Consider the following 27,010-nt stretch of genomic DNA (forward strand, 5'->3'; position numbering starts at 1 on the left):
CCCTCAAATAATTTTTCAAGATGTTTGGTGAGCACTTTGAACCCCTAGGGGCTTCACAGAAGTTTATAACGTTGAGCCGTGAAAAGAAAAAAAAAATAAATTATCACTAAACTGTTGCTTCTTCAACTAGGTAGCTTTTTTTTTACAACGGTATCAGGACAAAATGCACCATAAAACGTATTGTGCAATTTTTCCTGAGTACGCAGATACCTCATATGTGGTAGAAATAAATTGTTTGGGCGCATGGCGGGGCTCAGAAGAGAAGGAACGCCATTTGACTTTTCAAACTCAAAGATCGCGGGGGGCACGGGCCATTACGGGAGCGCGCAGGGGCCATGGCGTGAGCGTGCACGGGCTGCAAGGGGAACAGAATACTCACGTAGAGCAGGAGCTGAAGCGGTGACAGCAGCGGTGGCGTGGTACCACATGTACCAGCCAGTGCACGCTGCAGACATGCTGGGGGAGGGCTCCCCAGACCAGCACAGGACTGGGGAGGGCGGCCACCTGCAGATCAGACCGCCCCACTGCACACTGATTGGAGCGATTGCGCGTCATAGCACGATCGCTCCAATCAGTGCTGCAGGGGCTGGGGGCGACATGTTTTCGGTCCTCCTATGATCTGCTGCAGCTGCTACAGCACCTCATAGCAGGATCTCACAGTATCGCACTAATTCTGGCATTATTTTTGCCAAAATCGGCGTGAACGATGTGGTTGGCGATTCAGATTTGAACAGCCAATCACATCGATCGTTTATGGGGGGTGGCGATGCCACCCCCCTGGGGTCAAGCAAAGGTCCCCTGCTGTAAGAAACAGCAGGGGACATCATTTGAAAGCAGTTGCTATGGCCACGGCAATCAAATGAACTTTAGGCAGTAAAGTTACGTCCCTGGTCGTTAAGTCATGTTAAAATAGGACGTAATTTTACTGCCTGCGGTTGTGAAGGAGTTAAAGGGAATATTGTCAGCAGGGTTTTGCTATGTAATCTGAAGACAGCAGGAAAGAGAGGCTGACACCCAGGGTAATAAATAAAGACATTGTTGACCTTGGTGTGGTGTTGTTTACTTATAGTGAAGGTTTCATCACCTGGGATTATCATTGCATTGACTACACTAGTCTGAACAAATCCCCTCCCCTTCTGATTAGCATCTCACTGTCTATAGACTTTGTACATAGTGAGCCTAATGTGAGTGGGAGCAAAATTTTCAGCTCTGTTGCATTGCTAAATCTAAAAACTCTGTCATCACTGCTGCAGCCAGTAATCTTAATGATACATTGTGGGATTCAGTCTCTTTGCCTACATCATGTTACTCTCAGATGAAGGAGCAAAAACCTGCTGACAGATTCCCTTTAATTATACAGAGCTACTGTACATTAAGGCAGCAACTTCCCAATAAAACCATGACCCCAAGTTAGAGTGCTTTTCTCACTTAAAACATACAGAGAATAGAAAATGTAAAAAAAAAAAAAAAATGTATATATAACTAGTCTGACTAGTGCTGTCACATTTTCTGAGAGCAAATAAAAAGGCTTCTTTTTATGGGGCACTTGTAATTCTTTTATTATACTCCTGGTAAAATGTTCTTCTACCGTAGGCCAATCCCATGAATTGCTTTCTCCCCTTTAAATTTTAACAACACAACCATAAAATAAATAATCAGTGGTTATGATGGCAGCGGGTTCTTTTAATGTCAGTGGCAGGGTTAAAGGTCGTCATAACAGGAAACTCCTGAAAGCTACGTGAAATTAATAGTGTGTGCCCCAATGCAGGTTAATAAGGCTTTCCGGAGGGGGCTGTGGGTTTCACAGCTGACACATGGCATCAGACAGGGCAGTAAAACACCCGCTCACTACCCGTGCCTCTCAGGACGGCTTACCTAAAGAATGTGCAGCTGTGGTTTTGGAGCTGAAGAAGCGGCCCAAACCTAAATCCCCCAGCTTCACCACGCCTGTGGCTGTTATAAACACGTTGGCTGGCTTAATATCTGGGGAGAAAAACAAGTTTAGGTAAGAAGACAAAACGCACAAATAAGACAATTCAGGAGGATACCATGTGGACGGATACAAAACAATGCATATAGCTGGTGACAGACTGCCAAAAAGCACAGGTAAATATTGAGACTTTCTGTATGCACCTAGAGGCAAGTGCACACGTAATAATTTTTACAGTCACATATCATATGAAAAGATTTAACAAACTAATAAAAACATAAAAAGGAACACAACTATAACCAACAGAACCAAGTCATAATTGGGAAACACAAGTCTACTTGCTCAGAGCTTTTTGCTTACCTAGAGTAACACCGGACGTCACGGATCTAGCTGTACAAGAACATTGTTTGCAATACACTGCAGAAACTGTTCAAACAATGAAATACTTGTACATAACGCCATGTAACAGACGGCTGCAGTAAAGAGGCAATGTGTACTTACACACGTACATAAATATTATATGCATTAAAATCTTATACTCATGGCCTATCTGAGGCCTTTAGAAACAATTTCCCCCCAAACCTGAGGGAGATCTGCAAACTTTTAATTTTTTCAACAATTTGTTTTTTTGCAATACAAGCTGTATTTTTAAATGGCATCTTTTTGGGGACGATATAGTAATCTTTATTTACGTAGGACTTCGTTAGGGAACATGATAGGCCACCCTAAAAATATGTGGTTTTAGGGAGCATCTAAAATTGTGTAAATTGTGGTTAGTCCTAGTTTCTTGGGGTAGAAAATTCCAGAGAATTGGTGCAGCTTGGGAGAAGTCTTGGAGTCAGGAGTTGGAGGTTCGGATTAGTATGGATGTTAGTCGAAACTCACTTGTGGAGTGTAGAGAACGGGTAGGTGGATAGACAGAGATAAGGAGGAGATGTACTGTGGAAAGCTTTGTGGGAGAGAACAAGTAATTTAGATTGGATCCAATAATGTATGAGCAGCCAGTGCAATGACTGGCACAGAGTGGAAGATATACTTTAAGGGTATGTGCCCACGGTGCTTTTTTTCCCCCGCACACAAAAAAGCACACCTGGCAGCAAAAAAGCAGCTGAAAAATATGCTTTTTTTCATACGTTTTTGCATTTTTTTTTTTCGTCATGGCGAACATGGGGGTTCAGGCACTGTACCCCTGCAGTCGCCGCCGGGTCTCCGGCTGATGTTAAAGCCAGGACCCGGCTATCTCTGCTCAGGGCGGTGCTCGTACTTCTCCTGGCAATTTAGCCCCCTGAATGCTACGATCAGTACGATCACAGTAGTCAGAAGGCAGGAAGAGGGATCTCTTATCTCTCCCTGACAGATTGGGTCCCTTGAAAGTGATCGTGGGGGCCCGATCGCTGCCAAAGTAACCATGGGTCATCACCATAACGGCCCAGGCTTACTGAACTACGGATCACCTCACAGACCAGAGCACCTACGTCACGGGACTTCCCTCCAGCAAGTACCGCAGTAAAGACCGCAAGGAATAAGTGCAGGGAACTCCGGTGATGTTTATGCCGGTGGATCTGCAGGAAATCCCAGTGATCCGCCGGCATGAGCGCGATTCACCTTGTGACGTCACTCAGGTTACCTACGGTCACATAAATGTCCAATTGTAACAGTCACTAACCTGAGTGACGTCACCGCTAATCGTGGCTCTCTCTGCCTGTAGTTACAGCATTCGGTCATATTCCATGGAACTGTCGTTTGACCTCATTCGGATTATGTTGGATCTTCAGAGGTGTTTTGGGGTTAATAAAGTGGTGAAAGAGGGCGTTTCTTTTTCTTTTATTTCAAATAAAGGATTTTTCCGAGGGTTTATGTTTATTTACTGTTACTTACAAATTAGTGATGGGGGTGTCAGACGCCTGCCATCAAGAATCTAGAGCTTAGTGACAGCTGTGGGCTGTTATTAACCGCTTATGTTACCCCGATTGCAACCACACCAGGGCAAATCGGAAAGAGCCAAATAAAGTGCCGGGCTTGTCACATCTAATGGATGTGACAATCCCGGGCGGCTGCAGGTTGCTATTCCTAGCCTGGGGAGCGGCCTAATAACCATTGGACTCCCCAGGATGTCGGGCTTTATCATGGCTGGATATCAAAATTGAGGGGGGAGCTAACGCTGTTTTTTTTTTTCATAATTATGTATTTTAATAATTAAAAAAATAAATAAAAGCCGCATATGGTTTCTCCTTTTTTGATACACAGCCAAGATAAGTGCACAGCTGGGGGCTTAAGGGGGCTTTATCTGTGCTGGCATCAATATGGAAGGGGGGGGGACCCTGCACCAATTGTTTTATTTATTTTATACAACAATATAGACCCTCAGACCTCACCTGTGATTCCAATCAAACAACAGATGCTGTCTGGGGCGGGATCTGGCTGCAGCAAATCAGATATGTCGGTGTGGGCGGGGAAAGCAGTGAATATTCATTAGAGATAATTTTCTGGCTCAGAAGTACTGCTGCAGCCAAAGGGGATTCTGTAAGTATGTATTGCTTTAACCCCCCTCTTTTTTTTTTTTGTTTTAACACACAGTGGCCAATTACAGCCATGCCAATACTTGACATGGCTGTGATGGGCAGGGAGAGGACTGTTTTTGCCATCCGATTATTTACCAATCCTTGGAAAGATCTTTTGAGGTTAATTATTGGATGTCCGATCCCAATCCGGCCAAGAGAGCGTACGTTTTTTTTCCCGATCTTTGCCTATGAGGATCACTTATCTCTACCGCAGGGAACCCCAGTTACGTCAAAAAGCACATAAATAAGCACAAAAATAAGCAGCGTGGGCATTACAGATACGTTTTTTCCTGCGTTTTTCACTGACTCCTTTGAAGCCAATCGGGGGGAAAAAAAAGCAGGCAAAAAAAAAAAAAAAATTATAAAACAATTGACATGTTGCTTCTTTTTTCAACAACAAAAAAAGCAAGGAAAAAAGAAGCAACATGGGCAAAGCAAGTCAGGATTCTTAGACTTTCCTGGGAAGATTTTTCCTGGCTGTTATGGATTAAAAAAAGCAAGGAAAAATGCTAGAAAAAAAACGCCCTGTGGGTACAAGGTCTAAATGAGTCTTTTCTTTATTTTTTTAGGGTGGGGAAGGGTGGGCGGTTAACTTATCTTAATGGCATATTAATGTGGGTCTTAAAAAACGATCTATTTTTTAACAAGGTTAAGGTTAAGTTTAACATAGTTAAAACACTTCGCCCTGAAGGCTTTTTAGGGATCCCATCACATTTGAAGTCATTTTGAAGAGCCCATTTGACCGAAAATCCTAAAAGTGACACCAATTTAAAAACTGCACCCCTCAAAGTGCTCAGAACCACATTAAAGAAGTTTATTAATCCTTTAAGTTCTATACAGGAATTAAAGCAATGTGAAAGCAAAAAATGAAAATTTTAATTTTTCCCACAAAATGGTTAGTTTAGCTGCAATTTTTTTCCTTTTCACAAGGGCAACAGGTGAAAATGCACTGTACAATTTGTTGATTTCTCCTGAGTACGCGAATACCCCATATGTGGTGGAAAACTGCTCTTTGGGTGCACGGCAGGACTCAATGGGAAGGAGTGGCATTAGTCTTTGGAGCTGGAAAAGATAGAGGCCATGGTTGTGTTTGCAGAGCGGTGAAGTGTATAAACAGTGGAAACTCCCTCCCCCCCCCCCACAGGTGATCCGATTTTGGAAACTACACACCTCAAGAAATTTATCTAGAGGTGTTGTGGGCACCTTGAAGGTGCTTCACAGAACATTGATCTGTGAAAATAAAATATTTACATTTTTCCCACAAAAGTTTTACTTCAGCTCCAAATTTTTAATTTTTCACAAGGTTAACAGGAGAACATGGACCATACAAATTGTTGTGCAATATCTCCCAAGTGTGCCAATACCCTACGTGTAATCTTGAACTACTTTTCAGGCACAGTGGAAAGCTCAGAAGGGAAATAGCGCCATGTTGTAGGGCAAATTTTGCTGTAGTGGTTTGCGGGTGCCTTGTCACATTGGCAGAGCCCCCCGAGCAAGCCTAAAAATTTCTCCTACAAGAAATCACCTACAAAAATCAGATTAATGAGATTTTTATATTTGAAGGATAATACCAGACTTGTGTGTGTTTAGGGCGATTATGTGGCGAGGTTGGTGTATGTGTGGTGAAATGTGTGCTGAGGGTGGTATGTGTTCAAGCACATGGTAGTGTGTGGCACATTTTGTGTGTGATAGAAAAGGGCAAAATTGATTGGTAAATTTGAACGCGCGGGTTAAAATTTCGCCTATGACGCTCTCGGGGTCCAGATGTGTGAGTGTGCAAAATTTTGTGGCTGTAGCTGCGACGGTGCAGATGCCAATCCCAGACACACACACACACACACACACACACATTTATATAAAAAACATTTTAAAAAAAGCACGCCTGATTTTATTTTTTACCTAAACTTTTATAAATGTTATTGTAGTATAGTATAGTTTATAGATAGCCAACTTCTCTGGCATGGAGTCCTCGTTTTGTCCCCTTGTGAGTGAGTCATGTGATGGCAATTCTGATTTTCTATGAATCACACTGCGCTCTATGGCCCAGCTTCAGTAAGACCCCTTTCACACATCAGTTTTCTACTATCAGTCACAATCCGTCGAATTTTGGAAAAAACGGATCCGACGACTGATGCCGCTGGATCCGTTTTTTCTCATCAACTTGTATTAGCAACGGATTGCCTCACGTTTCATCCGTTGTTTGACGGATCCGTCGAAAAATGTTTGTCCGTCGGACGGAGACGATGGCCAAAGTAATGCTTTTTTGTGTACACTGAAAAAAAAAAACAGACAGCGACGGATCCATCGCCATCCGTCGTTTGGTAGAATGGAAGCCTATGGGCGCAGGATCCATAGTCATCCGTCAAATGAAGAAATCCGGCGATGGATTGACTTTTGTTTTTTTTTTTTTTTTAACTGAGCATGCTCCAATTTATTATTCAGCACCCTAGTCGGATCCGTTGCATCAGTTTAGCCAAAATCTGTGACGGATCAGTCAAGAAAACGGATTGTAACTGATGGCAAAAAACTGATGTGTGAAAGGGGCCTAAGAATGGAGTTTAGTATTCCAGTATTAATGATGGCCAAACAGGAATAAGATGTGCTGAATTCATTAAAGGGAATCTGTCACCAGGTTTATGCCACCTAATCTGATAGCAGCATAATGTAGGGGCAGAGATCCTGATTCCAGTGATGTGTCACTTACTGGGCTGCTTAGTGTAGTTTTGATAAAATCACTTTATAAATTAGCAGTAGATTATCACTACAGGACTACTTGGCGTGCTGCAGGTAGTCCAGCATATTCATGAGCTCTGTATAACTGCTAGATCTGCAGCAGAGAAAACATTGATTTTATCAAAATGACAGCAAACAGCTCAGTAAGTGACACATCGCTGGAATCAGGGTCTCTTTCTCTACATTTTGCTGCTCTCAGATGGGGGAGCAAAAACGTGGTGACAGATTCCCTTTAAGAGGTGCATGTTGCTTACACACTGCGTTCTTCTCCCTGTTCAGTGGTCCATTTGGGGCTTCCATCCGAACCACCAGGTTTTGGATTTATGTGCCATCGGGCCACTGGTTATAATGGTGTGCTCTCTCGTGCAGCTCCAACTGAAGAACTCAGTGTGAAAGTGGCTTCATCGAACAGGAGGATTCGCCTCTGACACAGGCAAACCCTCACTGCGCACAGTGCGCGCAATATGTGGATTTACAAGTCTGCAGTCATAGTCACTGCATTCTTGTCATTTTAGACTATACAACCCATTTTACATCAACTGTAACACTGGTTACGTGAAGAAAAAAAAAAGGAATTTTTTTTTTTTAAACAATAGGTTATAGATCATACATTACTGTTCATTTTTGGAGGACTTCACAAATTCAAGCAATACCCATTTTTTTTTACTAGAACTTCAGACAAATTACCATTCATGAGAAGAGGAGGTTTTAAATAGATTGAGGCAATATATAAACTATGATAAATATAACGTACGTATGTGAATATTTACGCAAAGGGCATAAAAAAAAAAAAAAAAAGACAGTTAAGGGACTGTTAACACCAGATTTCCAGTGTGCTAAATCTAGCTTTTGGCATTATTGAACTAATATAAAGTTAGTGTGCTGTTTTTTTCCCCTTCAACAGAGTGAAAAAGCTATTCTATGAGAAGGCATTCGGGATATAAAAAAATAAATAAATAAAAAAAAAAATGTAAATTTGCTAAATTTGTTTGCTGCTGGTGAACATAAGACCTAGTGTTTGATAATGAATCATTTATTGGGCCGGATAGAATTGTATCTACTCCCCATATCAGAGTACGGCTCTCATACGAGCGTATAACACTATATTTTATCGGATTGCACTCGGACCAGTGTTACACTATGGAGCAGAGCAGATCTGCAATTGGTTTCGCATGCAAATAGGCTCACTCGTACCCATAGAAGTCTAAGTGCGCGTGGAGCTGCACATGGATGACATCTAAGTGCAGTCTGATATATCAGACACAGACAATGGAGAAGCTGGAGAAATTAACCTCCATCTTCTCCTCACCTGTGCTCGCATGTGAGACTCTGATCACAGTATGACGACACTCCGTCACGCTCAAAGCAGAATTTCAGATGAGTGTCATTAGCAGATCACATCCAATGCTATACGCCACTGTGACCCCGGCCTTAGACTAGGCCTCTATGGGTTTTCATCCAGGCACTGTCAGCAAGCAGAGATCTTGAAAATAGTAAATTATTGTAGCAAAGTATAATACAAAGCAACAGATCATTACATTGTACGGTGCATAAACTATATCAAATGGAAAAACACTATATTCCTTTTATTAATAAATCACTGAATAAGGAAGACTATTGCCCGGCATATTTGTGGTATATTTATTCCCTTTACCTCTGTGCATGACACGTCGGGAATGCATATGTTCTAAGGCACTGCAAAGCTGCACAAAGTATTTCCAGACCGTCCTCTCCGGGATCAACCTTTTATGCTTCTTGAAATGCTGAAAGAAAAGAAAAAAAAGTGTCACATAATGATGTACAATGGCGCGAAGGCATTTTCTCCAGTGCTGAATGGTGGAGTACTGATCGCAAACCAGCCGCTAACCGAAGACAGATCTGTTATTCAGTGCAATAGGCGGCATATAAATTCTGGGAACTATTTGGAGACAGGAGTGTGGCAATTAACTATAGGACAGTGAAAAGTAAAAAAAAAAAACAAAAAAAAAAAACAGCAAAAGTAAAACATAAAATGGTTAATAATAGGCCGATTCCATTGTACACCTCTTCAAATCCCACACAAAGCTCCAACACTTTTGGTCCAAAGTGGAGATCAGAGCGGTTGGACGGGCAGTCTCTCCCCAGGCACACTCCACTCAGACGGAGGAAATATCAGAACTTTCTTCATACATCTGAGAAGTGCAGCACAAACTTATATCCCACTCTTAGGGAGACCACCTAAAGCCCCGATGGTGAGAATATCCATCTCAAAAATAAGTCTCCTCATGATAAGAGTTCAGAAAGCTCAGATATATTGGATTAGCTTTAGGTTCACTCTGCTAAAATTGTATAGGAACTCAACTTTGACCACAGTCCTCTACCCTTCCCTTAATTCCTCTCCCACATCCTCATTGGGGCAAAAAAACCCAAAAAAAAACAATTTGATCCCATCTGTAAATCAACCGGAATGTGCCAGCGACCTTTGACCTCAGTGGTCCAACAATGGGTAGTCCGTAATGGTTACCAGTCTCAGTAGTCACCCCACGCACTGGGAGGGTAAATAATACTTATTCTACACTTTATAAACATCTTTATAATTTGCCAAATTTTGAAAAGTTTTGGAAATTTCTTTAAAGAGTAAAGGCTAAATCACATAGGCATAAAGAGACTAACTGGTCATTCATAGTATGCCCGGAAAGCCAAGTCTGACCCAGGGTCTGGTCTAAGGGGTACTTTGCACACTACAACATCGCAGGTGCGAGGTCGGTGGGGTCATGTCGAAAGTGACGCACTTCCTGCGTCGCTCTCGACATCGTAGTGTGTAAATCCTAGATGATACGATTAACGAGCGCAAAAGCGTCGTAATTGTATCATCGGTGTAGCGTCGGCGAATTCCATAATTACGCTGACGCGACGATCCGATGTTGTTCCTCGCTCCAGCGGCAGCACACATCGCTATGTGTGAAGTCGCAGGAGCGAGGAACATCTACCTGCGTCACCGCGGCTCCCGTCGGCTATGCGGAAGGAAGGAGGTGGGCGGGATGTTTACATCCCGCTCATCTCCGCCCCTCCGCTCCTTTTGGCCGCCTGCCGTGTGACGTCGCAGTGACGCCGCACGACCCGCCCCCTTAATAAGGAGGCGGTTCGCCGGCCAGAGTGACATCGCACGGCAGGTGAGTGCATGTGAAGCCGGCGTAGCGATAATATTCGCTACGGCAGCTATCACAAGGATATCGCTGCTGCGACGGGGGCGGGGACTATCGCGCTCGGCATCACAGCATCGGCTTGCGATGTCGCAGCGTGCTAAGTACCCCTAATACTATTAGTTCAGGACAACAAACCAGAGAATGGGTTGGGAATTGGAGGGTTTATATAGGTGAGAAAATATGGCCACTAAAGCATCATGTAAGCCATCTCTAAGGGGGGAGAACAAATATAAAGAACTAAAACATACAAAGTATATCACACCCCTAACATTTTTGTGAATATTTTATTATATCTGTTCATGGGTCAACATAAAATATTTACAGAAATGTGTGAAGTGTACTCACTTTTGTGATATACTGTATGTTGAATCCTCTGTATACATGGGAGGCACTCTCCTACCTCCTCCCACATCTTTGTGATGACGGATATCGGATGCTATGTTTAAAAAGGGTTGTACACTACTTGGACAACCCCTTCTCATTCCTCTTGTTCGCCTCTGTAAATATAAATAAGTCTATACTCCTCTCCTGGGTGGCTGAGAATTTAGCTTTGTCAGAGGACGTGTTCCCAGGTCCCATCTATGTAACACTTATGATACGAGAGCCCCGCGACCAATCAGCACCGGCTTCCTAGTCCCCCGCCTTCAGATGTTTGAGCAGAAAGTCAACGCAGTGCTCACATCTTGCTCAAATATCCAAAAGGTGGTCATATTTTGCTTTAAGGCCTAAAAAGCAAATGGAAAGTTAATATACTACCTGACAGTTTTGAATATGTTGAGGGGTGCAGTTTAAAAAAAAAAAAAAAAAAAAAAAAAAGTCACTTTTTTTTCCAATATATACTGAGGAACCTCAGTTTACGAGTAACCCGGTTTGCGAGTATTTCGCTATACGAGCAAAGCTTGCTGTAAATTTTTAACTCAGTTTATGAGCAAGCTTTGCCGTACGAGCAAATACTCACAGCCCACAGCACACTCTGACCCGCTCTTGCACTCCACACAAACACACACATTATGCTCACCCTACCTTCTGTTCCATCGCCGGCCTCATGGTTCTTGTAGTTCGTCGGTACAGGATGTGTATCAGGTAACCATCGCGATGATGGAGGCACTTCCGCTGTCAGCCGCTACTCAAAGGCAGCACGCTGGCCAATCAGAGGCAAGCGTCTCCTGCCTTTGACGTCAGCGCTCTGGCAGCGGAAGCTTTGGGGCATCGGTTGCGATGGTTACTCGATACACATCCTGTACCGGCAAACTACAAGAACCATGAGGCCGGCGATGGAATGGAAGGTTAGGTGAGCTGAGCATAATATGTGTGTGTGCGTGTGTTTGTGCGCGTGTGGAATGGCACAATAGGGGACCAGGATATGACATTGAACAAGTTGTGGAACGAATTGTCTGAGCTTGCATTATTTCCTATGGGAAATTTTGCTTTGCTAGACTAGTAACTTGGTTTACAAGCACACTCCCAGAACGGATTGTTCACGTAACCCAAGGTTCCACGGCAGTTCCCCCCAAAGTCACTTCTAAACTAAACAGGTACCTAAAAGAAAAAGAAGTTTTGTACATTTCACCTAACCCTTTCAAGACTTAGGACATATATATATACACGTTCTAGGTCACCTTCCGTTACCGCGAACTCATGAAGCAAGCCTGAGGTCATCCATGCACATGTCTGCTGATCTGATCAGCAAATCGGAGATCCAGTTGTCGCGGGCGGGGAGGACGCCACTGCGCTGCGCTCGCTAACGCTCGGGTCCAGCACAGCTGCGATGGCTGCTCGGTGGCTCGAGCGGTGGGCTGGATCCGGGGACTCGAGCGGCGCTCCTCGCCCATGAGTGAAAGGGGTGGCTGGTTTGGGGAATTTAGTCCGTGGCGCCACCCACGGGTCTTGGTGAAGATGGGCACCACCGCTGCTGGTGACGGGGATCCCAGGAGCGATGGTAGGGAGCAGCTGGGATGTTGTTTTCCCCCTCCATGGGTAGGGGTCGGTGGTCCCGGGGCCCGATGATGTGACGGGGAGGCAGGGTTGGCGAGGTGCAGGGTTGCAGGGACTGCGCGGCGCGGTGCCGGATGGCACAGGTGTACTCACTCAGCAAGAAAGGTACAAAGTCCTCGGTAAACCAAACGGCTGGACGGACGGGTCCCGCAGCCGGCTGCAGTGTTTCTCCTCGGACAGGTGATGGCGGCTGTTTTTCCCTGCACCTTGATGTTGTTCTTCTGACTACTATGGATTCCCAACGGTAGTCCGCTCCCCGGTGTATGGGTACCGGAGGAGCCCGTTTACCCGCAGACGCTGGCCCTTGGGTCTCTAGCCTTAGGCAGTAGCTGTATACCCTCACGGTGTGGGCTGTTGCCTTCAATCGGGACTTTTGCTGTTGTGAAACCCCTGGAGTTCCAGACACATTCGGATCTGACTATTGACGGCGGCTCCAAGCCTGGTCGGGGTCCGATGGCCCTGCCTGGGTGTGCTGGCTTCACTTCGCTCCCCGGTCGGTACCGGCGGGCCGTCGCCCGGTCCTACGGTTCCGCGTTGCTCCAGCACTCCTGCAGACGGCCACCACCGTCTGCCAACCTTGCTGTCAGTGCCTGGGCCAAAAACCCAGACACCCAAGTGTTAACTCCTCTCACTTCCACCTCCTGGACTAAACTCCTCAACTCAACTGACACTTTTTCCACCTCCAGGCCTATGAACTCCTCGGTGGGTGGGGCCAACCGCTTGGCTCCACCCCACCTGGTGTGGACATCAGACACTGGAGGGAGGCAACAAGGATTTTTGTTTGGCTGGTGTCCCTGTCTAATGGGGGAGGGGGGTGTTTGTATGTTATCTGCGACGACCTGGCTAGGCCAGGGCGCCACACACTCACGCCTGTTAACCCCTTTAGATGGTGCTGTCAAACTCTGACAATGCCATCTAACGCACTCCGGCGGAGATTGTGCTCTTCCCCACCGCCTTCGGCGACCCGTATTCGATTGGTGATTCGATTACGGGGTGCCAATAGGTTGCCATGACAGCGCAGGGTCAGATGACTCCTGTTGCTGGCATGACACTGCCTGTGATTGCCGGTAAAACGCTGGCATTCAGAAGAGAAAAACATTTCTGCTGTTTAGAGGGATGCTGAAGCATTGTTTTGATCAGCAGGAGCAATCAGACACTGCAGGCATAAAGTCCCTCAAGAGGACTAGTAAAATGAAGAAAAAAAAAAAATAAGAATAAATATTTAAAAAAAAAAAAATTAAAAACCCTAAAAAGTTCAAATCACCCCCTTTTGCCCCATTAAAAATTTTTTTAAAAAAAAAAGCAAACAAAAAAGAACATTTTAGAGATGGTGCTGTTGTAAAGCAGACAAGAGGTAAATGTTATCTATTTTGTGGGGTGAGCCTTGCCAAATCTAAAAACCCAGAACCTCTGCACCCACTACTTGGATTCAGGGTGGCTTTGCCTACATCAAGCTGCTCTAAGATAATAAATTCCCTCTAGTCTACCAAATAAATAGCAACGATTCCATTTCATTGGAATTTCCTGACTCAAAATGTTAGTTGACTATGGTGGAAAACCGCAAGAGCAAATGACCAAGGCATGATGGATTCTACGGTTAGATATTGAAATATCATCGCTAGGAGGTAGGAAAAAAAAACTGGTGGACGGCCGAGACAACGCTCAAAATGTAATCATTTCAAGTCAGGTTATTCAATAATTTTGGTTTGGATTAGCACAGGCTGACATTAAAAATGTATTTAAAATAGAATAATATATGTTAGAAAACCTAAAAATATATATTTGAACTAAACTTTAATTAGCTTCAGAACTTTGTTTATCGTAAAGAGACTTAAAGCCCAGACGTCTGGCTGTGTAATTCGGACCATCTCCTAACAATTTTAAGAAGGCAACTAAGGGGGGCGGTCCAGACTACACAGCCAGACTGCTGTGCGGCAACCAATTGATATTTTTTTTTCTATTTAACTTTGAGCAGCGGAAAACACTGCTGGAGACAAGCACTGCTCACAACTTAACTCAAGGTTTATTACAATTTTTATTATATAGTTTGTTGTTTTTTGTTTTGTTTTTTTCGTTTGTTTTTTAAAGTGAACCTTTATTTTGTGATCCAACAATAGAGTCCTAGTGTTAGGATAGGCCATCCTTGCCTGAACAGTGAGGGGACTACTACTGCTTTGGAAACCAGTGACGTGTTTAACCCCTTGATGCACCAGTAAGTCATGGAATGTTAACTATATGTAGCATACTCAGATGTTGAGCCTGCTCCACACAAGGCAGATAACAGCAGTGTCACACTGCTGGCATCAGCCTCTAACCACAGCAATTGAAGCTAGCTCCTATCATAGCCTTTAACCCCTTAAATAGCACTGTCAATTGCAGCTTGACCATCTCCAGGTGTTTGTCCCTTCTATAATGCAATTGCAAAGTACCAATATGTTTTCATGACAGCGAGATGTATTCTTAACACTGCCGTCACTCCCATGTTGGTACAGTATCCAGTAACAAGCTGAGCTTCACAGGAGACAGTTCTTAGGGCTATATCCTGTAATAGTATTGAAGTATTATGTGATCAAAAAGTGAAAAAGGTCCCCTATTGGAACTAAACATAATTAAAGAAAAAAAATATTAAAAATCACTTCAACCACATATACTCAAAGAAATCTAAGGAATAAAAAAAACAACTTATTTTTTATTAGTATTGTAAAATGATGGGAAAAATAATGCTGAACACTAATTAAAAAAAAAATGGTTTGTAAGACTCTGTGCATGTTTGGTATCACTAATTGTACCAACCTGGGGAACCATGTAGCCAGGTCATTTTTACAAATTGTACAATTAGTAGCGTTTTACCAAAAATAAGACACTGTCTGCCCTGAAAAAACTGCTAGGATTTTTTAGGGTAGGTTTTATTCTTGGGGAAACACGGTTGGGGGTAAATTTACTCTCCCCAAAAGACTCATACCAGACCCCGGACGTCTATGTGGCAACCAGGTCCTCCTGTGATCTTCGGAGGGCGCTCCCAGCAGGTATGCGCCACGCGATCCTCCCCTGCTTCTGGCAGGCACACTCACTTCTGCGCGCGTGCGCGCGCACGCACACACACACACACACACACACACGTTTTCCAGCTGCCAGGGTAAGGTGGGACGCAGTGCAGTAGAGCATCATCACCTGCGGTTCCACTGCAGGACCTCACGCTCCACTGCACTGCACCCCAGGTTCGTCTGCCGGCCAGAAGCAATCGGTATCGCCGGATATGGAGAGTGTGTGTGCGATCTGATGTGTGTGGGTGTGCGTCCTCCCATTCGGAGTCTGGTGAGATTGATTGCGGGGTGTCTGCTCTCTATAATAAAGTGTCCTGCAGTATTCTTTAACTTTTTTTTTTAGCTTCATGGACACTATTACGGAACCATGACTAGGGCATATATTCACTCAGATCAAAATCAGACAAGTCACTAAGTTTTTTCTTCGGACCAAGGTGGAAAAGTTTTGTTTTTTTTTAATAAAAATCAGACATTCACACAGTCCCTTCGAATATCATAGGTCTGTGGAGTTAAAACCATGGATAGCACTCAGACAACGAGCCCTAAAAGTTAGAAAAGCAATGATTCTATCCCTTCAGCAACCTCAAACATTTGTCATTTCTAGTTTCTACTTAATTTTAGTGGTAAAATTGAAGCTGCGGAAAGGAACCACTGATTTCAGTATGTTTATATGTATATTTTATTTCAGTCTCTTTCAAAATATATATCTTTTTTTATTTTTCATGGCTCCAGGTGATGTAAAAAAAATAAATCATAAATATATTAAGAAATATAAATATAAGAAAATCCCTGTGGTTCTACACCTTTGAAAAGTTTACAGCGAATTATAACAACTTGCATCCTAGGCAAATGATACAGTACATCGCATGAAAATGAAATAGATCTATAACTTGTAATCTCTTCATCGTGGCTATACAACCAGTCTACACCAGATTTACACATCAGAGAATGTTTGATGTCAATAAGATGGAGATCAGCTTGTTAACATATGCATGAATGGAACATCAGCTTGTTAGAAAACCTGCCTATCCCCTATATAAACAAAAAACAGAAGTATAAGCCCACATACAGAACCGAAATACAAAGAATAAACCGTACCTAGAAATATTTACACATGTTCACCCTTTTACAACATTTCATAGTATACATTAAATTCATTTACATAAGTTGAGTAACTTTCTGGATCCCAAGATAAAGTACAGTATTTTTCCAACTATACGACACCGGACCATAAGACGCACCCTGGTTTTAGAGGAGGAAAATACAATTTTAAGCAAAAAGTGTGGTCATGACACACTTATGGGGCGAGCATCTGCTGCTGACACTGTTATGGGGGTAATGTCCCCAAATTCTCTAAGGTACCCAATCTTGGTAATGATCCCCCTGCCTTGTATGTGATCCCCATTCTTGTATACATGTCCCCCACCCTGATAAATACCCCCATCCTGGTATAGCCCCCATCCTGCTATATACCCCAATCCTGGTATTCGGCCTGCATCCTGTGGCACACAAAAAAAAAAAAATAAAAAAAAAAAAATAAACATTTATACTCACCTTTCCTCACTGCAGCAGCATCACTTGTCTTCCAGTCTGTGCCAGCAGCAGCATCGCTGACCTATGTGGAGCCGGTCACAGTTCCCTGCAGCCTCGCGATATCCTCCTGTCTGCCGCCCGCTGATATGTGTGGAGCCGTGCACACAACGATTATGTCATCGCTGTGCTCACGGCTCTCTACACAGATCAGCGGGCCGGCAGACAGGAGGATATCGTGAGGCTGCAGGGGAACGGAGAGTATACTGTACTTATTCACTGCTCCTCCCCCCCCCCCCGCGCTGATGATGATGCGTGGGAGGGGGGGGCAGTGAATACAGCCACACATGATCACTCCAGGCTGTAGTTGCCAGGGGTGATCACGCAGGCCAGCTGCTAATTATGCACACATCCCGCGACCATCATCCCGCCCACCTGTCAGCACCGGCTTCAGTGCTGAGAGATGATGGGTGGAAGGATGCATATGAAATGAGCGGGCCCAGGTGGCCACGGCAGATGCTGCTACAGCCTGCGCATGCCACCGATGACCCGCTCCACCGCAGCACCCCCATTTCCCGCAGCCATACATGCCCTACATTCAGACTAAGACGCATCCCCCACTTTCCACCAACATTTGGGGGGGAAGGGGGGGGGGAGTGTGTTTTATAGTCCGAAAAATACGGTAATTAAATGTATTTCTAGACAACTTAAGTCTTCAGAGTTATTCCCATCTCCAAGGTACTATCCCAATATGTAGTAGGTGTAATAATAAGATTACCAAATACCTCCAATTAGAAATGTAGTATAGTTCTCCTGATATAACCATGTCTCTAACCTCATGTGCAGGGCATTGCCGCTTAAGCGTCATCCATGGTTACGATCATGAGTAACTAACACTACATGAGTGGGCATAACCATGGATACCTAAGCTGTGATGCCCTGCCGGCTATATCAGGAGAACCATACTACATTTTTAATTAGAGGTAGTTGCTAATTTTATCAATCATAGTCCTCCTCCACCATCCATCCACCTCCTCCATTCATATCCTCCTCCTCCTCCTCCATTCATATCCTCCTCCTCCTCCATTCATATCCTCCTCCTCATACATTCATATCCTCCTCCTCATACATTCATTTCCTCCTCCTCATACATTCATATCCTCCTCCTCCATTCATATCCTCCTCCTCCATTCATATCCTCCTCATCCATTCATATCCTCCTCATCCAGTCATATCCTCCTCCTCCTCCTCATCCATTCATATCCTCCTCCTCCTCATCCATTCATATCCTCCTCCTCCTCCTCATCCATTCATATCCTCCTCCTCCTCCATTCATATCCTCCTCCTACTCCTCATCCATTCATATCCTCCTCCTACTCCTCATCCATTCATATCCTCCTCCTCCTCCTCCTCATCCATTCATATCCTCCTCCTCCTCCTCCATTCATATCCTCCTCCTCCTCCATCCATATCCTCCTCCTCATCCATTCATATCCTCCTCCTCCTCATCCATTCATATCCTCCTCCTCCTCATCCATTCATATCCTCCTCCTCATCCATTCATATTCTCCTCCTCCTCATCCATTCATATTCTCCTCCTCCTCATCCATTCATATCCTCCTCCTCCTCATCCATTCATATCCTCCTGCTCATCCATTCATATCCTCCTCCTCCTCCTCATCCATTCATATCATCCTCCTCCTCATCCATTCATATCCTCCTCCTCCATTCATATCCTCCTCCTCCTCCTCAATTCATATCCTCCTCCTCAATTCATATCCTCCTCCTCCTCATCCATTCATATCCTCCTCCTCCTCATCCATTCATATCCTCCTCCTCATCCATTCATATCCTCCTCCTCCTCCATTCATATCCTCCTCCTCCTCCTCATCCATTCATATCCTCCTCCTCCTCCTCCATCCATATCCTCCTCCTCCTCCATCCATATCCTCCTCCTCATCCATTCATATCCTCCTCCTACTCCTCATCCATTCATATCCTCCTCCTCCTCCTCCTCATCCATTCATATCCTCCTCCTCCTCCTCCATTCATATCCTCCTCCTCCTCCATCCATATCCTCCTCCTCATCCATTCATATCCTCCTCCTCCTCATCCATTCATATCCTCCTCCTCCTCATCCATTCATATCCTCCTCCTCATCCATTCATATTCTCCTCCTCCTCATCCATTCATATTCTCCTCCTCCTCATCCATTCATATCCTCCTCCTCCTCATCCATTCATATCCTCCTGCTCATCCATTCATATCCTCCTCCTCCTCCTCATCCATTCATATCCTCCTCCTCCTCCTCAATTCATATCCTCCTCCTCAATTCATATCCTCCTCCTCCTCATCCATTCATATCCTCCTCCTCCTCATCCATTCATATCCTCCTCCTCATCCATTCATATCCTCCTCCTCCTCCATTCATATCCTCCTCCTCCTCCTCATCCATTCATATCCTCCTCCTCCTCCTCCATCCATATCCTCCTCCTCCTCCATCCATATCCTCCTCCTCATCCATTCATATCCTCCTCCTCCTCATCCATTCATATCCTCCTCCTCATCCATTCATATCCTCCTCCTCCTCATCCATTCATATCCTCCTCCTCCTCATCCATTCATATCCTCCTCCTCATCCATTCATATCCTCCTCCTCATCATCCATTCATATCCTCCTCCTCCTCCTACATTCATATCCTCCTGCTCATCCATTCATATCCTCCTCCTCATCATCCATTCATATCCTCCTCCTCCTCCTACATTCATATCCTCCTCCTCCTCCATCCATATCCTCCTCCTCCATTCATATCCTCCTCCTCCATTCATATCCTCCTCCTCCTCCTCCTCATCCATTCATATCCTCCTCCTCATCCATTCATATCCTCCTCCTCCATTCATATCCTCCTCCTCCTCCTCATCCATTCATATCCTCCTCCTCCATCCATATCCTCCTCCTCCTCCTCCATCCATATCCTCCTCCTCATCCATTCATATCCTCCTCCTCCTCACCCATTCATATCCCCCTTTCCTCACCCATTTATATCCTCCTCATCCATTCATATCCTCCTCCTCCTACTCATCCATCCATATCCTCCTCCTCCTCCTCCTCCATCCATATCCTCCTCCTCCTCCTCCATCCATATCCTCCTCCATTCATATCCTCCTCCTCCATTCATATCCTCCTCCTCCTCCTCATCCATTCATATCCTCCTCCTCCATCCATATCCTCCTCCTCCATCCATATCCTCCTCCTCATCCATTCATATCCTCCTCCTCCTCCTCCATTCATATCTTCCTCCTCCTCCTCATCCATATCCTCCTCCTCCTCCTCATCCATATCCTCCTCCTCCTCCTCATCCATTCATAATCTCCTCCTCCTCCATTCATATCCTCCTCCTCCTCCATTCATATCCTCCTCCATCCATATCCTCCTCCTCCTCCTCCATTCATATCCTCCGCCTCCATTCATATCCTCCGCCTCCTCATCCATTCATATCCTCCTCCTCATCCATTCATATCCTCCTCCTCCATTCATATCCTCCTCCTCCTCCACATCCATTCATATCCTCCTCCTCATCCATTCATATCCTCCTCCTCATCCAATCATATCCTCCTCCTCATCCATTCATATCCTCCTCCTCCTCATCCATTCATATCCTCCTCCTCCTCATCCATTCATATCCTCCTCCTCATCCATTCATATCCTCCTCCTCATCCATTCATATCCTCCTCCTCATCCATTCATATTGATATAGAAGGGTTAATAGTTTCTATATTTCTTTATTAAAGATATTTTATTTCATTAGTAAGTAGTTCATAGTCATAGAGCCTTCGGAATAAGAGACAAGATCAAGGATTATTATTGTCTCTAAATGTTCTTCTTATCTTCTTCTTATCTCATATGCATGACTCTACATTTTTGTTTTGCTAAAACTTAAAGGTCATATGAGCAACTTGTAAAGTCCAGCTAGAAGCTTTATTTGCAATATCACATTGATCTGTAAATGGTATAAATAAACTGTACTTTGGTTAAATAAACAGAAAAATTGATCATGCCCACATGGATGCAGGTCTTTTTCTCCGAGCGCTCGATCTTGATTAGGTCTGAAGAGGCCTAATTCAGAGGACCTCACTGGTGATCCCATAAGCTGACTTGTGACAAAACAGAATAGCTACAAAAATATCCCCCTCCACCCCCCCCCCCTCTTCCTCGCCCCTTTCTGACAATAATAATTTCCTGTTCCTTGGGGGACCTATAGACGGGGAGATGGAGGCCCTTAGATTATGTTCACTCAATGTAAGGGGATTTAATATCCCACAGAAGCGCTCGCAGGTCCTTTACTCCATGCACAAACAGAGGACACAAATTCTCCTGTTGCAGGAGACGCATTTCAAAACCGGCAATATACCAGCATTTAAAGATAGATTCTACCCCGTATGGTACCACAGCACTAACCCGGAGGCTAAGTCTAAGGGAGTCTCTATAGCAATACATAAACAGCTTGCGCATACGATCATTGATACATGCATAGATAGCCAAGGTAGATACGTGTTCCTCAAATTGAGGGTATTCAATATGGTGTTTAGCATTGCTAATTGGTATCTTCCAAACAATAACCAGGTCTCTATGTGCAGATCTCTCCTGAAGACACTGGCGGACTTCGCAGAGGGGACGCTGCTTATCGGCGGGGACTTTAATTTTACCCTAAATCCAGCAGTAGACTCCTCCTCTGGAAGAGGCCCAGGTCGGCGTCGCGAGATGGGTTCTTTGAGGCGGGACCTCCATGCCCTCCAGCTGATAGACATTTGGCGCATTCTGAATCCACAGGGTAAGGACTATACTTTCTTCTCCCCCCCACATAATACATACTCTAGAATTGACTTCTTTTTGGTGGGACAGCGAGCCCTTTCTTGGCAACCGATAGCTAAAATTGGAGATATATTCTGGTCAGACCATGCCCCAATTTACTTGTCCCTACAGATCCCCCCTGTCACTCAGCGCCCATGGACATGGAGGCTAAATAGCAATCTTCTCAAAGATAGCATATGCCAGAAAGAGTTGCAGGACACAATAGAGTCCTTCGTCCAGGTACATAAAGGAGATCCAACATCACCTCCGGTCCAGTGGGAAACATTGAAATGCGTCCTGAGGGGAGTGCTGATTAAGCACGGCTCCAGACTTAAAAAAGAAAGGACAGAGGAGGTGAACGGTTTATTGCAGCAGATTCACCGATTGGAGCTTCGGCATAAGCAGACGCTCGCCCCAACGGATATGGCTGACCTTATTCAAAAGCGAGCTGCGCTTAAGGACCTTCTGGACCGGAGGTATTTGTATCAGAAAGAACGTATGAAGCGATTCTTTTATGAGGCGGCAGATAAATGCGGACGTCCTCTGGCACGCATGCTACATCCCAGGGCTGCCATTTCATACATCCCATTTATCAAGACACAGAGAGATGGGAACACACACGATCCAGGGGAGATCCTTGAAGTCTTCAAATCATACTATGACAAGTTATATAACATTAAGGGTCAGTTCGCGGACCTCGCCCCAACGGAATTAGGGGAAAAAATAAGAAAATATGTAGGAGATACTGCCCTCCCCCCTCTGGATGTCTTGCTTTCTAGGGCTTTGGAGGAGGACATTTCAGAAATAGAGATAGGTGCCGCTATTCGACACACTCCCTCTGGTAAATGCCCGGGACCGGATGGATTCACCCCGGCTTTTTATAAACTGTTCGGAGCACAGTTGGCCCCAATTATGGCCAGAACGTTTAACTCCTTGGATGGAGAGGTTGGATTCGTTCCTCAGTCCCTAGAGGCACACATTAGTGTAATCCCCAAGCCCGGGAAGGACCTAGCACATGCTGCAAATTATCGACCCATATCTTTGTTGAACATTGACATTAAACTTTTCTCTAAGATACTGGCGGACAGATTGGCGCCCTTGCTGCCCCCGAGTATACATACAGACCAGGTGGGCTTTGTCAAAGGCCGTGAAGCCAGGGATAATACCATCAAGACTGGACTTCTGGTAGCGAAGGCCAAGCTTGAATCAATCCCCATGGGCTTATTGTCCATCGATGCAGAAAAGGCCTTTGACCGGGTCCACTGGGGATTCATGAGAGCAGCCCTAGATCAACTGGGATTGGGTCCCAAGTTCCTACAAAAAATCTTTGCGCTATACTCTGGTCCGACTGCCCGGGTCCGGATCAATGGTATGTTGTCCTCCTCTTTTGCCATACAGAACGGGACCAGACAGGGGTGCCCTTTGTCCCCTCTGTTATATGTAATTGTTATGGAACATTTGGCGAATGCCATTAGGAAAAATGAGGATATCCAGGGGATTAGATGTGGTTCAGTCCATCATAAAGCGGCATTGTACGCAGACGATTTATTATTATATGTCAGTCAACCCCACACCTCCCTACCATCATTGATGAAGGAACTTGAACGATTTGGCCACTTAAGTAATTTTAGGGTCAATTTTTCTAAATCGGAGGCCTTGAATATCTCGTTACCCCAATCAGAGGTTAGTCGGATCGCCTCCAATTTCCCGTTCAAGTGGAAACCTGAGGCAGTGAAGTATTTGGGGGTGTACATTCCGGCAGATTTATCTAAATTATACACGCTTAATTACCTAACCCTGCTAAACCGAACAATTAAAAATCTAACATCCTACAATGGATTGAGACTATCGTGGTTTGGTAGGATGAACGTGATTAAGATGGACATTTTACCCCGTTTTTTATACATTTACCAAACTGTCCCTATAATACCCCCAAGTGGGTTTTTTCAGAGCCTACGTTCAGCTTCGGTGCGCTTTGTGTGGGGGGGGAGGAGGCCTCGGATTGGGTTGCGCTCCTTGACTCGCCTAAAGGAAAAGGGGGGAGCTGGACTCCCTGACTTTAAAACATACTTCCAGGCCTCAGCTCTGGTCCGTGTGCTGGATTGGACTTTCCAAAACAAACATAAACAATGGGTACAGATAGAACAGACAGATATTCCAGTCCCTCTGGGCCATCTCCCCTGGATACCACTACCAGACAATTCCATGATGGGTTCGGCACCGAAATACACAAGGGACACCCTCAAAGTTTGGCACACAGTATCAGGCAAATTTGCTCCATCAAACACTCTAGGCCCCCTGTCTCCTCTCTTTTCTTGCCCCTCTTTCTGTCCTGGTTATCGGAAGAGCGCTTTTCTCGGATGGAGGGCAGTGGAGGACACCCGCGTTGGAGACATTCTCGTGGATGGTAAGCTGCCTGACTTTCAGGATATCAGATTGCGGCCCATGGGGAGAGGAGTGCAGTGGTTTGAATACGTACAGCTGCGGTCGTTTCTCGCTGCACGGGAGGCAGAGGGCCTGATCCGCAGAACTCTTACTCCACTGGAGGAACTGTTCAAAAGGGGGGACTCCCCGGATCATGCAATCTCCCTCATATATAAGGTCCTCTTCGGACATGGGGGAGCTGATAAGACAAACTACCAGCTGGCTTGGGAACGGGATCTGGGGGAGACCATCTCACAGGAGGAGTGGGCGAAAAGTTTCTTATTCAGCCACAAGATGTCAATTGCATGCTCTGCCCAGGAGAAAAATTATAAAATATTAACACGATGGTATCAATATCCGTCAAAGCTTCACGCGATCTTCCCGCAGGTCTCCCAAGTGTGTTGGAGGTGTAACAAGGAGAAGGGCACCATGATTCATATCTGGTGGGAGTGCCAGCTGATAAAACCCTTTTGGACTAAGGTATTTGACAACTACCGACTCATAACTGGGAGACAGGTGGTGAGTTCTCCTAAAATTGCCCTACTTTCCATTTTGCCACAGTCAATCTCTTACCACAAGAAAGACATCCTGAGATTCTGCATAACAGCCGCCCACTCGGTAATTCCAAGACATTGGAAAACGACCACAATTCCTCCAATCACAGAATGGTATTCGGAAATGACCGATATCTACAGAATGGAGGAAATGTCGGCTGACCTCTCTGGATATGGAGCTAAGTTTTATACAACCTGGAGTGAGTGGATGAGTTTCCATGACTCCACGGATTTCCATAAGCTTTTTTAAGAAACCTGAAATGGGTGGACAGGGACACCTGCTTGCGCGGAGAGAAATGGAAGGAGGAACAGGGGCTTCGGCTTGACCCTTGGTCACGGGTCCCCCAGGTGACCTCTTTCCCTTCCCCTCCCCCCCTCCCGCCCCCTCTTCGCCCCCTCCCTGCTTTCTCTTTTCTCTTATATGTATCTTTTATAATGCTCTTTACTCATTCATATCCATAATCTTGTTGGAGTCTTTAATCTCTCTGGAAGTGACGAACAATATAATATTTCTTAAGATATACTGTCCTAGTGACCCAGGAAGTCCAAATGTAGTCGTTTGTGGCTACATTCCTTGTATTGCATGAACTCAGCTACAGAAGGTCATGGGGATACGGGGGCACTGTTTGGAATGGACAGAGGGAGTTGTGTCTTAGGACACATAAGGACATAACTAAACAGTTCAGTACATTTTTGTGTTGGAAATTTGTAAATGTTTTCAATATATGCTCATGATGTTTATTGTAATTATGAAAAAATACTTAATAAAAAAGATTGAACATAAAAATATCCCCCTCCTCCTCATCCATTCATATCCTCCTCCTCATCCATTCATATCCTCCTCCTCACCCATTCATATCCTCCTCCTCCTCATCCATTCATATCCTCCTCCTCCTCATCCATTCATATCCTCCTCCTCCTCATCCATTCATATCCTCCTCCTCCTCATCCATTCATATCCTCCTCCTCCTCATCCATTCATATCCTCCTCCTCCTCATCCATTCATATCCTCCTCCTCCTCATCCATTCATATCCTCCTCCTCCTCATCCATTCATATCCTCCTCCTCATCATCCATTCATATCCTCCTCCTCATCATCCATTCATATCCTCCTCCTCATCATCCATTCATATCCTCCTCCTCCTCCTACATTCATATCCTCCTCCTCATCCATTCATATCCTCCTCCTCATCATCCATTCATATCCTCCTCCTCCTCCTACATTCATATCCTCCTCCTCCTCCATTCATATCCTCCTCCTCCTCCTCATCCATATCCTCCTCCTCCTCCTCATCCATTCATAATCTCCTCCTCCTCATCCATTCATATCCTCCTCCTCCTCCATTCATATCCTCCTCCATCCATATCCTCCTCCTCCTCCTCCATTCATATCCTCCGCCTCCATTCATATCCTCCGCCTCCTCATCCATTCATATCCTCCTCCATTCATATCCTCCTCCTCATCCATTCATATCCTCCTCCTCCTCCATTCATATCCTCCTCCTCCTCCTCATCCATTCATATCCTCCTCCTCATCCATTCATATCCTCCTCCTCATCCAATCATATCCTCCTCCTCATCCAATCATATCCTCCTCCTCCTCATCCATTCATATCCTCCTCCTCATCCAATCATATCCTCCTCCTCATCCAATCATATCCTCCTCCTCCTCATCCATTCATATCCTCCTCCTCCTCATCCATTCATATCCTCCTCCTCCTCATCCATTCATATCCTCCTCCTCCTCATCCATTCATATCCTCCTCCTCATCCATTCATATCCTCCTCCTCACCCATTCATATCCTCCTCCTCACCCATTCATATCCTCCTCCTCACCCATTCATATCCTCCTCCTCACCCATTCATATCCTCCTCCTCACCCATTCATATCCTCCTCCTCATCCATTCATATCCTCCTCCTCATCCATTCATATCCTCCTCCTCATCCATTCATATCCTCCTCCTCATCCATTCATATCCTCCTCCTCATCCATTCATATTGATATAGAAGGGTTAATAGTTTCTATATTTCTTTATTAAAGATATTTTATTTCATTAGTAAGTAGTTCATAGTCATAGAGCCTTCGGAATAAGAGACAAGATCAAGGATTATTATTGTCTCTAAATGTTCTTCTTATCTTCTTCTTATCTCATATGCATGACTCTACATTTTTGTTTTGCTAAAACTTAAAGGTCATAT

The 27,010-nt window shown here is 44.9% G+C and overlaps 1 protein-coding gene across 1 annotated transcript in view; it reads right to left on the bottom strand.

Moving 5' to 3' along the window:
• The window catches only part of NEK7 (NIMA related kinase 7), a 230,903-nt gene that overhangs the window by 69,307 nt on the left and 134,586 nt on the right, over positions 1-27,010 (bottom strand). The window contains exons 6-7 of the mRNA XM_075322170.1: positions 8,879-8,987; positions 1,876-1,983 (exon numbers count right to left, since the gene is read on the bottom strand). Coding sequence (XP_075178285.1) covers positions 1,876-1,983; positions 8,879-8,987 — 217 coding nt within the window. The remainder of the gene's footprint in view (positions 1-1,875; positions 1,984-8,878; positions 8,988-27,010) is intronic.

This window comes from Anomaloglossus baeobatrachus, chromosome 8 (genome assembly GCF_048569485.1).
Source record: "Anomaloglossus baeobatrachus isolate aAnoBae1 chromosome 8, aAnoBae1.hap1, whole genome shotgun sequence".
Taxonomy (NCBI): Eukaryota; Metazoa; Chordata; class Amphibia; order Anura; family Aromobatidae; genus Anomaloglossus; species Anomaloglossus baeobatrachus.